General features: G+C 44.8%; 1 protein-coding gene across 1 annotated transcript in view; it reads right to left on the reverse strand.

Moving 5' to 3' along the window:
- Positions 1 to 3,667: 3,667 nt before the first annotated feature.
- Kiaa1210 (KIAA1210 ortholog) overlaps positions 3,668 to 14,314 on the reverse strand; it is a 38,981-nt gene continuing 28,334 nt past the window's right edge. Inside the window, exons 9-13 of the mRNA XM_013019744.1 lie at positions 10,325 to 11,308; positions 7,034 to 10,144; positions 5,377 to 5,540; positions 5,031 to 5,097; positions 3,668 to 3,852 (exon numbers count right to left, since the gene is read on the reverse strand). Coding sequence (XP_012875198.1) covers positions 3,668 to 3,852; positions 5,031 to 5,097; positions 5,377 to 5,540; positions 7,034 to 10,144; positions 10,325 to 11,308 — 4,511 coding nt within the window. The remainder of the gene's footprint in view (positions 3,853 to 5,030; positions 5,098 to 5,376; positions 5,541 to 7,033; positions 10,145 to 10,324; positions 11,309 to 14,314) is intronic.

Below are 14,314 nucleotides of genomic sequence, written 5' to 3' on the forward strand. Positions count from 1 at the left end.
AAATTTAATCAAAACACTCTGCCTAGGCAAATCAAGAGGCAATGAGAACAATCAAGAAGACAAAAAAAGTGTGGCTGAGGATGAGCAACTGGAATCCTCACTCATTCACCAATGGGAACACACAATAGTGCACACATTTTGGCAGTCTGGAAGTTCTAAAAAGAATTATGATTCTAGCTACTCAGGAAGCTGAGATGTGAGGATCCTGGTTTAAAGTCAGCCTGGGAAGGAAAGTCTAGGAGACTCTCTTATCTTCAATTAACCACCCCAAAAATTCAGAAGTGGAGTTGTGGCACAAGTGGTAGAATGGTAGGGAAGCTCAGGGTCAACACCTAGACCCTGAGTTCAAGCCCCAGGACTGGCATAAAAAAGGGGGTTAAACCCTCACTTACCATATGCCTCAGCAATTCCATTTGTAGATATACCCCCTAGAGAAAACATAGGCTTGCAGAAAAGTTTTGATAGAAATGATCACAATCAGACTATTTGTAGCCACCAAAAACTTGAAATAATTCAAATGTCCATAAACTGGTAAATAGAAGAACAGTATGTGGTGTGTCCAGGTAATGAAATACTATTCATCCAAAAAAAAAAAAAGGAGAAATAGAGACTTGATAATGCTACAAACGAATGAACCTGGAAAACATAATGCTAAAAGATAGAAGTCAGTTACAAAGGAATATATTGTACAAACTTTATTCATATAAAATGACTAGAAAAATCACCTAGAGACAGACAGCAGCAAAGTGGTTGGTTAGAAGAGGGAGAAGGGAAATTCGCTCCAAACACGGTTCAAGAAACTTTGGAGCGTGATCAGGTGTTCTAAATCTGGCTTGTGGCGATAGCTGCACAACTAATTACTGTGCATACCCAAAGCCTGAACTCCACGCGAGAAACTGTACTCGGGTTGCTCATGGCTTGGCCCTCTCGACCCAGATCAGAACCAGCACTGCTCTAGCTCGGCCCAAGCCTGAAATGTGGACCACCGAATACCTCATTTTGGGGGTGAGGGCAAAGGGTCGGGGATGTCCTATCACAACAGCGAAGATACAGGTGTATCCCCACTGCCGGCCACCTTGGGGTGCTACAGCGGGGCGCAACTGTCGCGGGACGAAGGGGACACACACCAGGGTGCAAAGCACCTGTCCCCGCTAGAAGGCCTAGGGCAAAGTCTGCCAGTTTTCCTATAGGACCAAAACCCGCCTGGGGCTGGGGGTGCAGAGAGGAGTCTCCTGCGCTGGGCTGGGGCTTCCACTGCTGGTCGCGCAGAGCTACAGGGCCGTGTGCAGTGCGGTGCGGGAAGCATCGCCTTTCCCGCTGGGGCCCCAAACCCTGAGCTTAAAACCTGCCCTCCCAGGTGCAGTGGCCGCGGCCTCTGTCGGAAAGCGAAGGCATGCGGCAGCGCCTCCTGGCGGTCAGAACAGGTCACAGCAGGCGCTGCGACCCAGCGGAGCAGAATGCAGGGGAGTCTAACCGTGCCCAGCTGAAGGCAGCACAAGAAAAGGAAGCCCGCCTCAGTAAGTCCGTTCAGCCAAGCCCAGCCAAAAGAAAGCGCTGAGCCGAGCTCACCAAAGTCCAGCCAAAAGCAGCCGAACTCAATTGAGCCCAGCTCAATACAGCCGAGCACACCCCTGCCTAGCCCAGCCGAAAGAGGCGAACCCAGATCAGGACAGACCAGATCAAACCAAGTTGATTCGAGCCTAGTCAAACCTAGCCAAAGAGCTCAGCCCAGCCCAGCCCACCCTAATCGAGCCCAGCCTTGCCGATTCCAGCGGAGCTCGTCGAGCGCAGCCAAGTCCAGCCGAGCCTAGCTAGAGCCAATCCCAGCCGGAAGGTAGTGGAGCGCAGCGAAACACAACACAGGCAAACTGAGCGTAACCGAAGGCGGCTGAGCCCAGCCGAGGGCAGTCTTACCGAGCCTAGCCAAAGAACCAAGTGCAGTCGAGCAGAGCACAGCCGGAAAGTAACCGGATGCCGATAGCTGAGCCAATCCCAAACAAGTCAAACCAAGCCAAACCAAGCCAAACCAAGCCAAAGGTAGTCGAACTCCATCCTGTCGAGCCCAACTGAGTAAGTAGAACTCCAATTTGCCGATCCTACCCGAGCCCTGCCGAACCTGGACGAGCTCATCCGAGCCTACCCGAGCCCGGCCGAGCCCAGCCGAGCCCAGCCGAGCGTAGTTGAATGCCACTAACCCCAAAGGAGCGAGTGGATTACCAAGTTTAGCCAAGCAAAGGTGGGAAAACCGAGCTCAGACAAGCCAAGCAAAGCCAAGTTGAGCCCAAACGAGTGCAGCAAAGAGGAGGCCAAGCAAACAAAGCGCGACTTTTTTTCTTGTTCTTGTTGGTTCATTGCACACAAGTGTGGCATGGACTTTCCTACCCGGTCTGGCTTCGAACCGCGACCCCGAGATCTCAGCCTTCTGAGTTGCTAGGATTACAGGTGTGAGCCACTGGCGCCTGGCAGGAAATCTGCAGAACATTGAATTCAGACAAACTTTTATGAGTTGGAGGCACATTTATATTTCTGGGCAATTAGAGAGGTTCACAGTAGTGCTGGGACAAAAGACCAAATGCTGATGGACTAATTGTCCAGAAGAGTAGAATAATAGGAAGAAATGGTCTGCTAGGTAGGGAAATTATTACTTTCACCCCAATGAGAACTATTGAGAAGCCCCAGAGGTATGTGGAATGTGTTTTAATAAAGAGTGCATTGATGAGGGGATTGGCTATGGAGGTCACTTTGGTCACTTTCATCATCTCTTTTAGAGTCATTTGCAAAGCTTGGAGTAGCAAACAAATAATTCAGCATTTAGCTAGGCTCATTAAAAACCCCTACAAGCCTGGGGCTGGGAAGGTGGCTCAGTGATAGAGTGCTTGTCTTGCCTGAGGCCCTGGGTTCGATTCCTCAGCACCACATAAGCAGAAAAAAAAGCCGGAAGTGGCACTGTGGCTCAAGTGGTAGAGCGCTAGCCTTGAGCTGAAGAGCTGAGGGACAGCGCCCAGGCCCAGAGTTCAGGCCCACGACCGGACTCCCCCCCCAAAAAAAAACCCTACAAGTCAATTTGTGGGCCAAATCATCTAAATATTTCCATTGGAATTACATCATTTGGTAGAGGGAAATAACAATCTTTTAGTTACTCCAGCAAAATCTTTTTTGATTTCTTCCTTGTGAGGCACATTGTCCAAAAATTGAAAGATTTCACAATTCCACAACAGCACAACCATTTTCTCCATAGATTTTTAGGGAGGAAGTGCTGGGGGGGGTGTGTCTTAATGCTAGCAGTGACTACTGAAAGCTAGGCATTAGTGGCATTTAGTTCATTCAAATGATAGTACACACTACAAGAATCACAGTAAAGTAAAACAAGGCATGTGTAAAAACAACAGAGAAACCTACTGAAATAAGATTAAAAAGGGAAGAGGGGAATGAGGGAGAGAGATAAAGGTGGTGAGTAGGTCAGGGTACATAGTAAGTATGCTTGAAAATCACACAACGAAACTCCCTTGTATAACTACGATGCAAATAAAAACATTTTAAATGATTTCCTTTCCATTTCTAAGATTCTTTTGCTTAATAAGAAATAGCCATCGTAAATAAATCACTACATAGAATTGCTATAGTTATTGGCAGTTATCATTTAAACTATTAATGTGACAGCCTGAAGTTATTTAGTTATGATTTCTGCCATGTGGCTCCATGCTCTGGCTTTCTTCTTGGCCAAGGAAAACCACACAGGCTCGTTTCCATCATTCGGCTCCACAGGTTCATCTGGCCAGTGGAGCCTGGCTGGAAGGCTTGAAGATCGTTTGGCTTCTTTCTTTGTGGAAGTGTACTCATCTTCAAATGCAACTGGAATCACAGCAAATAACACAGTAAGCATGAGGAAGGTCCAGAGATAATGGGGGTACATTTATTGGATGAAATCACATGTTTCAATTTTTTTCAGGTTCCCTCTGATCACTCTTCTCTGAGGTCTTTCTACTTCCACTTCCTTTGATGTCAGGTTTCTGAATGTCAATGCATTGGCAATGCCTTGAGTGCCATATCACAGGAAGAAAGTAAACATGGCTATAACCACAGAAACCTAGACAAGGGTGGAGGCTTGAGAAGTAATCCCTAAAGCTCTGTCAATCTTGCGGTGGCTATTATTCAATTGCCCTGTACTTGTTTGTCTGTGCAGTTCTGGGGCTTGAAGTGAGGGCCTAGGCACTGTCCCTTAGCCTTTTTGCTAAGAATTTAGAGGAAATAAAACAAGTTTTTTTTTTGCTTTTTTTTTTTACTGTGTAACACTTTGGGGGTGGGGGCATTTTTTAATGTTGGTCCTGGGGCTTGAGTTCAGGGCCTGGGCACTGTCTGTCACTGGGTTTTTTGCTCAAGGCCAACTCTCTACCACTCAAGTCACAGCTCCACTTCTGGCTTTTTGGTAATTAATTGGAGATAAGAGTCTTATGAACTTTCCTGCCCAGGCTGACTTCAAACCCCAACCTTCAGATCTCAGTTCTCCTGAGTAGCTAGGATTCAAGGTATGAACCACTGGCAGCCAGCTGGGGGATGCTATTTTATTTTTCACTTACTCTATATTATTGTAATATGTTAAACTGTACACAGTAAATGATTGTTTTTTTTTTTTGGGTCCGGTAGTGGGGCCTGAACTCTGGGCCTGGGCGCTGTCCCTCAGCTCTTCAGCTCAAGGCTAGCACTCTACCATTTGAGCCACAGCGCCACTTCCAGCTTTTTTTCTTTTTGCTTATGTGGTGCTGAGGAATCGAACCCAGGGCCTCAGGCATGCAAGGCAAGCACTCTACCACTGAGCCACCTTCCCAGCCCTGAAAGAGATCTTTTAAAGTGAGAAGTAAAGTCAAAGTGTAGATCTTTTCTTTTTTCTTTCTTTCTTTTTTTTTTTTTTTGGTTCAAGACCAGGACTTGAACTCACTACCTGCCACTTTCACTTGCTACCTGACACTTTTGCTTATCGACTAGTACTCTACTAACTGAGTCACACCTCCAACCCCTATAGGATTGGTCACCTCCAACCCCTATAAGATTGGTCAATTCTTTTTTCTTTTCTTTTTTTGTCTGAGACCTAGTAAAACTCTTTCAAAGTGAAAATTTCAGTCTTCATGTGATTTCTCAATAAATTTAGTAATCACCTAAAAGCATAGGGCATTACGTATGTTCTTCCCTGCCCCCTCCCAAAAAGTCCTCCTTCCTTGATTAATACTCTCAAAGGGTGGCATGTCTGCCATAGTTCTCAGTGGAAACTTAATCAGTGGGTCTACAAACCTTGTGCAGTATTTTCTGGGATGTCTCACATTCCACCCTATATAGTTAGGCTTTTTATACAAGGCGCTTAGCCTTGTCTTCAGCTCTCACCTCAGATTTAGGCTCATTGGTCTCAGCCTTGTTTTCAGCTGTGTTATTGATGTTTAGCTCTTTCATGGGAATGCAGGATGGAAAATTCCTCTGTTTCTGCTTTGCCATGGTAATCCAATCTGGCTCTAGAGTGGCCTGATCTGACTGCTGACCAGGAGGCTTTCCTTAAAAAGAATGAAAGGAATTATAACTAAAGCAAGGCAGGCAAAGGTTTGAGCCTGGTTGGGGTGTGTCCACAGTAATGTTCAAATAGATCCTTATTAATTGCCAAATGAAAATGAATAGCTTTCAAGTAGAGAAGGACTCCCTTAGTTTATTCCCTCCCTACAACCTGGCTAAAGAGCCCCTCGGGTAATTAAGAAGCTATACTTAGCCGTGGACATAGTGTCCCTGTCCTGTTATTGGACCCTTCCATTTTTCTATTCACCCCTCTTCCAATCCCCAAATTAAAGTAGGATAATAGTTGTCAGGTTGACTGAGAAAGTTCCTATGAGGTGAGAAGCTCAGTGTTTGTTCTCATTCCTTCAACTTCAAGGAAAACCTTGTGGAATTTAATATAAGGATGTGGCATCATAGTTGTGGTTAGAGGCATTAGTTAGACAATTGTGGGCAAGAGCCAAGGTACAAAGGTTTTTGGGAGAGAGTAGTGCTCAAAAAGCCACCAACTACCAGGTGCTGGTGGCTCAGGCCTACAATCCCAACTACTCAGAAGGCTGAGATCTGAGGATCACAGTTTAAAGACAGCTTGGGCAGAAAAGTCCATGAGACTTTCATCTCCAATTGGCTACAAAAAGCTGGAAATGGAGATGTGTCTCAAGTGTTAGAGCATTAGCTTTGAGCAATACAAGCTAAGGGATAGCACCCAGGCCCAAAGTTCAAGCCCCATGACCAGAAAAAAAAATCCACCAGAGCTGGATACTTGGACATTTCAGGTAGTGAAGAAAAGAAGAAGTGAAGAAAAGTTTAAATTTCAAGCTATGAGTCTGAACACAGTGCTCCTAATGAATTGACTTCTAGAGATCAACTAGGTAGTTTAGGAGGGGCATGATCGATGCAAAAATATTTTTGAAAAAAGTTTATGATTCCACCCAAAGTATGTTGAATGGAGGGTACAGAGAGAGGGAATGTGAAGATGGTCATGTGTCCATTATGGAATGTGGATACATGGCCAGACCTGTGCACTCTTGGGAAAAGGAAGACTCAAAACGAGCTATCTCCAAATCTGTCCATCTACAATATGCACTAACTCTGCTCCCAAATCCACAAGGTAGCCCTATAAAAATAACAGTGCAGCCAGGCACCATGCCTCATGCCTGTAATCCTAACTACTCAAGGGGCTGAGATCTGAGAGTTAAGGTTCAAAGCCAGCCCAGGCAGAAAAGTCTCTGTAAGACTCTTATTTCTAATGAACCACTCAAAACCTGGAAGTGGAGCTGTGGCTCAGTGGTAGAATGCTACCCTTTAGCAAAAGAGCTCAGGGACAGTGCCCAGGTCCTGAGTTCAAGTCCCAGCATTGACAAAAAAACAAAGCAAAACAAAAATAAAACAGTTCAGTAGACATGGTTAGTTTAGACTTTGGAGCACAAACAGGGCTTTGCTTTCTAGTTCTTCCCTCCACTTGGCATCTACTTCCCATCTGAAGAGAGAAAACTCTTACCTGCGATCTTGCACGCTGGTTGCTTCTTAACCAGGCCTTCAGACTTGGGATTGCTCTGTTGTGTCTCTGCAGAGTTAAATGTTGGTTCGAGGTAATCTGAGTTGTCGAGACACTTTGGAGAGACATTCCTTCTTATTTTTGGTTCTTTGTCTGCAGAAGATGAAGTCGGGCCCAGGGCCTGTGAAGGAAGCTGGCTGACAGGATCTTGTTTCTCACTCTTATGTTTTGATGAAGAATGGGTTTTTCTCAGTCGAATTCCAAAGATGTTTTCAACATCATCCATTTCATTGGTGGGGAAGCATGAGTGGTTGTCATGATTTTCATTGCCACCTTGAAGAGCGTCCTCCTTGGAGTAAACATCAAAAGTATTGAGCATTGTCTGGGCAGGACCAACAATGAACTTCCCAGGTTTGTTAGTGGGAATCAAGATGCTCTTAAGGAAGTCTTCAGGGCCTGCGCTGTGTTTCTTCGTTTTCTTGATTAAAGGTTCGTTTTTTTGCAGGAACCAGTTGCCTGAATTCTCAAAAGTTGCTCTCCTGAAACCTGTGGAAACCTGTTGCCAATATTCAGTGTTTCCAAAAGCCTTGAAAATATTGCTGGAAGGTAAAAGCTCCTCCCTATTGCTCTCCTCTCCAGAAACACTCCCAGAACTGGTTGATGCCATTAGTGGCCAGATTTCAGAGACTTTCCAGGCTTGGAAAGGGTAAGGAGACAGCAGCTGCTCATCAACACTCCTCCATTCTTCAGGAAAGTTGACAGACATGGAGATATCTGGCCTGTACTCAGGTTTCCCTGTGACCTTGGAAATCTTTCTGGTGGGAAGCTGCTTTTTAGACATGTTCTTCATCGCAGGAAAACTGGCCGAATGTGAGAAAACGTGTGGCTCTTCAGGCTTCGCCCAGGACTGTTGCTGATGCTTCATATGTGGCTTCTTGAAAGAAATGCTTCCCTCGGGGACAACATTTCCCCAATCTGAGAAGACCTGCTGCTCAACTTTCAGCTTCAGTAAAGATTTGGAATGATGCTTTGAAGCCACAGGATCCACGTACACCTTCTCCTCCACAGGAGGGCTGTCTGAAAAGATCTGCTGTGCCATAAACTTCACAAATGACTGCGAAGGATCCCGGTGAGCCTGTGCTTTTGTAGTGATGTCTTCTTCCACCACCTTATTCTCCAGACGGGAGGATATTTCCTTCACTTTAGACCTCCTAGAGAATGGAGGGGAATGTTTGAGAGGGGCTGGCTTGCCATTGAGGAATTCCTCGAGATTCTCCAAAGCAGACGTGACTTTGGGAGCATCCTGTGTCCCAACAGATGGAGAATGCTGTCTGGGAAACCCTAGCTCCTTAGAAAGGCTGTGCATCCTGACAAGAGCCTTCGCATCAGGGGCGACTTGATGCTCCGATTTAGGACTCATGCATGACTGGTAAACATATCTGGGAGACATGGGTCTCACAGGGCCGCTCCATTCTGCAGACATCAAACTTGAGGACATGTCTGGCTTAATCTTGGGTCTCACTGGGGGCTGAGAATGATGCCGGCGAGGCCTCAACTCTGTAGAAATGCTTCTCTGGGTGGCAGTGTTCTCCAGACACGCAGAGAGCTGTTGCTTGAATGCTTCATTCATCCCAGGCTGTAAAGGAGGTTTCAGTGGCTTGGATTCCACCAAACTGCTGCATTGGGCAGAATTGCTCACTGGTCCCAAGGAGACAGGTGGATTGATGGCTAATCTCATCACAGAATGAGCAGGCATTTGAGGTGATGGGGAGCCCATTGAATTTTCCAGCTCAGTAGCAGTATTCTCTAGACCTTCGGACACTTGCTGAATTGGAGAAAACAACTGTGGTCGGGAATGGTGTCTAGAGGCCGTGGTCTCCATCATAATGCTCCCCTCCTCCTCAGCATTCTCTGGACAGAGAGAGATGTGTTGCTTGAATTTACGGTTTATCCGGGCTTGGAGAGTATGATTAGCCGGCTTTAGCTCCATATGATTGGTCCACTGGGCAGAAGTACTCCCGGTGTCTTGGATCATCTGTGATTGGACGTGAGGCCTCCCAGAAGACTCAGGCGGGAATCTGGCTGGCAGTGGCTTTGTCAAAATGGGCTCTTCTGCAGTGTTGCTGTGTGCAGAGGAGATTTGCTGGCCTGCAGGACTTGGCAAGATCTGGGAAGAGGACTTGGAATGGTCCCCAGAGATGGCCTTCTCAGCTGCAACAGTCTCTGAACTCATCATCATACTTGTATGAAATTTAGACTTTTGGGGGGGCTTGGGAAGAATTTTAGCAGGCAGTGACTCGGTAGAAATGCCCCTTTCAACAGCCTTGCTTTCTGGAAACAAAGAGACTTGTCGTTCCATTGGAGAGTTCAGCCACGATTGGAAAGAATTCCCAGGAGGCCTCGGATCCAACGCAATGCAGCCTTCTGCAGATACGCTTCTGGAAGTTACAGTCATTTGTTGCTGGTTGAATGGATGCATCGAGGAAGATTTAGGAAGCAGTGACTCCATAGAAACTCTCCTCTCAATTCTACCGCCCTCTGCACCCAAAAGGATTTCTTTCTTGACTAGTGGTTTTGCCAAGGGTTGGGGAGGCCCTTTGGGAGACTCCATGGAAACATTCCCCTCAATGATAGTGCTCTGCACATGCACAGAGACTTCTTGCGTGGCTATGGGTTTGGCTACGGGAGGTGAAATGGGAACAGGGACCACTTCTCTCTGACTTGTAATTTCTGGAGTTGAGATTCTTTGCTCAAGTTTTTTCCTTGGACGCTTGGGAGGCGCTTTATGAGCCATTGGCTTCTCCATAATAATGCTCCATTCGACTGCAACCTTCTCTAGATCTGACTGGAAAGAATGGCTGGGAGGGATTTTCTCCACAGGCTCTGTCTGCTGAATAGGATTCTGTGTAATGGGCTGGGCTGGGTGGCTGGGAGGAATCTGCTTGACTGACACATTGCACTCTTCTGTAGGAATTTTCATCGAAACTGAGGATGCATCTGCTTCTTTGGGCTTCTTCAAGGTCCTATCAGCTTGTTGGAGAGACAGGTCTTCCTCAGAGCTGCTCATATCATCAGCACTGTTATATTTTTCCACATAACTATTTGAATCCAGGATGATGCGTTTATCTTGTAAAAGGTGGAAAGCTGGTCTGGGAATCAGGTGATCCTTGGAAGTCACACGAACACCTTTGGATTCTGAGGCGCCTTGTCTAGCCTTACCCTGGGACTGGTGAGCCGGACCAGGAACCCCTCGCTCAAAACTATTGTCCCCCTCTGGTATCGTATTCAAATGTGAGATGGCTTCATCTTGAGGCTTTCTCATGAACTGGGAAGAATAGCCAGGAGTTCCTTTCTTCTCGAGATTGCTCAATTCTTTACTGGCATTTTCTGATTTGGAGAAGACCTTCGGGTCTCCTTTATGTTTCCACGAGGATTGGATATGGTGGTCAGGAGTCTGCTTTTCCTCAGAACTGTTCTCCTCTGAATTACTCTTCAGAGTTGTTGAGTCTTTTTCAACTCTCGTGGCCTCCAAAGGCTGAGGAAGGCTTCTAGGAGGCAGCCTGTCTGTAGAAATGTCTCCTTCGGGGCTAGGGCTTGTCATACTGGGAACATTCCCTGTGAACACCTGGACAACATTTCCACAAGACTTTTCTTTGCAGATAGTTGGGACACTCTGGGCCTGCTCCATTTTGCATTGAGCATTTGAGCTCGAAGCATTTTGCTCTTCTGATTGATCTGAAGGGCTCATGAGCAGCTGAGCATCTGCTGCTCTTGATAGCATGTTCTCTTCTTGGGTTGTAGGGAGCCTTTCTGCCAATGGCAAAAGGGAACTGTTGACTTCTTTCTTCTTGGCTCCAGCAGCTTCATCTTTATGGTGTCGTGATACATCACCGCTCGTGAACTCAGGGTCTCCTGATGTAAGTTGGGGTTCAGATGCTCTTTTGGCTTCAAAACTTGCTTTAGCATTTCCCTTTTCTAAATCCCCTTTATTGGAACGCACCTCCATGCCTTGCTTCTCCAAAGGCTGGAGCCATAACAGGCCCTCCTTGTCATTCTTATTGGAAGGTGAGAACTCAGTTATATTGCCTAGATCATGCAGTGGATTGGGCAGTCTGTCTCTTCGGAATCCATATTCCAGTGTTAGTTTCCTTCGGCATTTTTTCCCAACTGCTATTGACATTGAGTGGACTTGGTTCCCAGCAACAACAATATTTGGAGCCTGGTCTGTTGTCTTCTGATCACACATATCAGTTTTGTTTTGGTCCCTGGTGGAGAGACCTGTACCAAAGAGCAATCAGGGAAAGAGAAAGACATGTGTTTTGAGTTTTAGATTTCCTAAAATAGAATTACTTTGCTCTGGCCCGGTGGATATGTATTTGCTATGTATTTTACTATGAACAAGCAGCTATTTATCAGCTTTGTGCAATAGGAAATCTTATTGAGTTTCTTAGGCTTGTTTGTGGGTACTCGACTTGCTTGTTCAGCTGGTGCTCTCCCACTTGAGCCATGCTTTCAAGCTATCATTTTGCTGGTTAACTGGAGAAGTCTTGTGGACTCTTATGGACTGAGCTAGCTTTTTTATATGTTTTTTTATTCTAAAAATACTGTACAGAGTGGTTATAGTTACATGAGTAAGCTAATGGAGTACATTTCCTATCGAGCATTTTTTACCTCCTCCTTTGTCTTTCCTCTACCATCCCTTCCCTCCCTGTCTCTCCAACTCCTCCCTGCCCTGCTGAAGCTGTAAAGTTTGTTTTCAACATACTGTCTTGTACAACTCATTGTTACCAAGGGTCCACCTGTATCCTTATTTCAGCCAGCATTTTGTTATTGCCCTTCCCCTCCCCAAATTAGAAAAATGTATATACAAGATGCAGGGCACTGACATCAAATACAGTAAAAACAGGGGTTATACCATGGGGGAAGAACATATAAGAGAAAAAAAATCACATAGTACATTTTAAAGACGTTAAAAACAATAGCAAGAAAGAAAAAACACTTGTGTCCCTATCTTGGTGCTCATTTAACTTAACATCATCTTATATGGTCATTTGAAGATAGCTTTTGGGTTTTTCTGCTTGTCCTACACTTATACTAGTTATTGCAAATAAGGGAAACAATGGGACCTATGTTTCTTTGGGCCTGGCTTAGTTCAGTTAATATAATTTTTCCAAGTCTTTCCATTTCCTAACAAATGGGGTGATGTCATTGTTTCTGATGGAGGCAGAGAATTCCATTGTATAAATATACCACATTTTCTTGATCCATTCTACTGAGGGGCATCTGGGTTGGTTTCGTACCTTAGCTATGGTAAATAATTCTGTAATAAACATAGTTGTGCTGGTAGCTTTAGTATAGCCTTGTTTGTGATTGTTTGGGTAAATGCCCAAAAGTGGGATTGCTGGGTCATAGGGGAGTTAGCTTTTTTTGTTTTTGTTTTGCCAGTCCTGGGGCTTGAACTCAGGGCCTGGACACTGTCTCTGAGCTTCTTTTGGTCAAGGCTAGCACTCTACCACTTGAGCCACAGCACTACTTCTGGCTTTTTCTGCTTATGTGGTACTGAGGAATCAAACCCAGGGCTTCATGCATGCTAGGCAAGTACTCTACCCCTAAGCCACATTCCAAGCCCCAGCCTGAGCTAGCTTTAAATAATGTTCCTACAGGTTTCAACTTTACTAAATAGCTAGTACTACAGGCATGAGCTATTGGTACCTGGCTGGAAATTCTACAAGGTGAATTTCAATTCTATGAACTGATTTCAGAATTGGATCATCAATATTTTATCAATAGCCTGGTCCCTTATTACGTATGAGATGCATCAAAAAGAAAACTTTGTGCAACAACAATTATCTCCGAGGAAACTGACTGAGGCAAGCAGAAGGAAAATTCTTACTTTCGGATGACTATTTCTATTTTCAACTTAATATTTATCTGAACTACTTGGAATTCCATATCATGTGTCTGTCTCCTTTATTTTTTAAGAAAGGTGTCAACAGGACTTGTCAACAGCCTCTAAGGTAGCAGCTATGCAGATTGCTTCTCTCTTCTGTAGTATACTTTCTAAGGAACTCAGTTTGATCCCCAGGTATAGTAGCCCCTTTCTGCCTTTCTTCCCTCAGCAGCCACTGAGTGCTCAGCGCCATCTATTGGTGGCATGTGTAACCTACAGCATTGAGAATAAAGGGTTGCGCTCCCAATTAGGTTTATCATGTGAAACATCAGAGTACCTGCTTCCCATGGGTATTGATTCAGCTCTTTTCTCCATGTATAAAAGGGACAACTATTAAAAGTGAATTAAAAATACTACTCAATTAGCTTTCCTTGTTTCCTTCCATCCCATACTATCTTCCTCTTGAAGAAAATTTTGTGGTTTTGTTTTCATGGGAAAAATATGCTTATGTCTTGGCTGTCTTTGATCCTATGCTATTTTTGAGTCTGTGAAATCCTTGGTGGCAAAACTTGAAATAACTGTTCAACTTAATTTGTGGGACATGAATTTCGCTTAAAAATATCAAATATTCCTTGCTATTCATCATTAACTGGAGCCAAAATCCATATATGCACCCACAAACACAAGGAGGGATTTTCTTACTCTTTTGACATTCACAAATTTTTTTTCTGGAATAGAAAAAGAATGAAAGGTTTAATATATATGTACATATACATATTAGAAAGACTTTAAAATATACGCATTTTTGCCAGGTACTAGTGGCTCACCCCTGTAATTCTAGCTACTTGGCTACTTTTCCCTGATGGGAAAAAATGTTCATAAGACTCCTATCTCAATAGAAAAAGTTGGGTGTGGTGGCATGTGCCTGTCATCTCAGCTTCTTCACTGGTGTCAATAAGATATTGCAGTCCAGACAAACTGAGTGGAAAATATGAAATTCCGCCTCAAAAATAACTAGAGCAAAAAGGACTAGAGATGTAGCTCAAGTGGTTGGTTTGCCTAGCAACTATGGAACCCTGAGTTCAACCACAATACCACCAGAAATAAATCTTTTTTGTCAGTCTGTTGTTCCTGTCTGGAGGACCAGGAAGGAAAAATGCTGATGAGAAATCACTAGCTGTACTCTTGTATCTGGGTTCATAAACTCAGCATGCAAGAGAGGATTAAATACATTTACAAAAAGACCCACCTCTCTAGTTGGAAATTCATTTTGATGTGATAGATGTGACCCTCTACCCAGATGCCCCTCAGTAGATGAATGGATCAAGAAAATGTGGTATATATACACAATGGAATTCTATGCCTCCATCAGAAAGAATGACATTGCCCCATTT

The sequence above is a fragment of the Dipodomys ordii genome, unplaced genomic scaffold, assembly GCF_000151885.1.
Source record: "Dipodomys ordii isolate 6190 unplaced genomic scaffold, Dord_2.0 Scaffold47, whole genome shotgun sequence".
NCBI lineage: Eukaryota > Metazoa > Chordata > Mammalia > Rodentia > Heteromyidae > Dipodomys > Dipodomys ordii.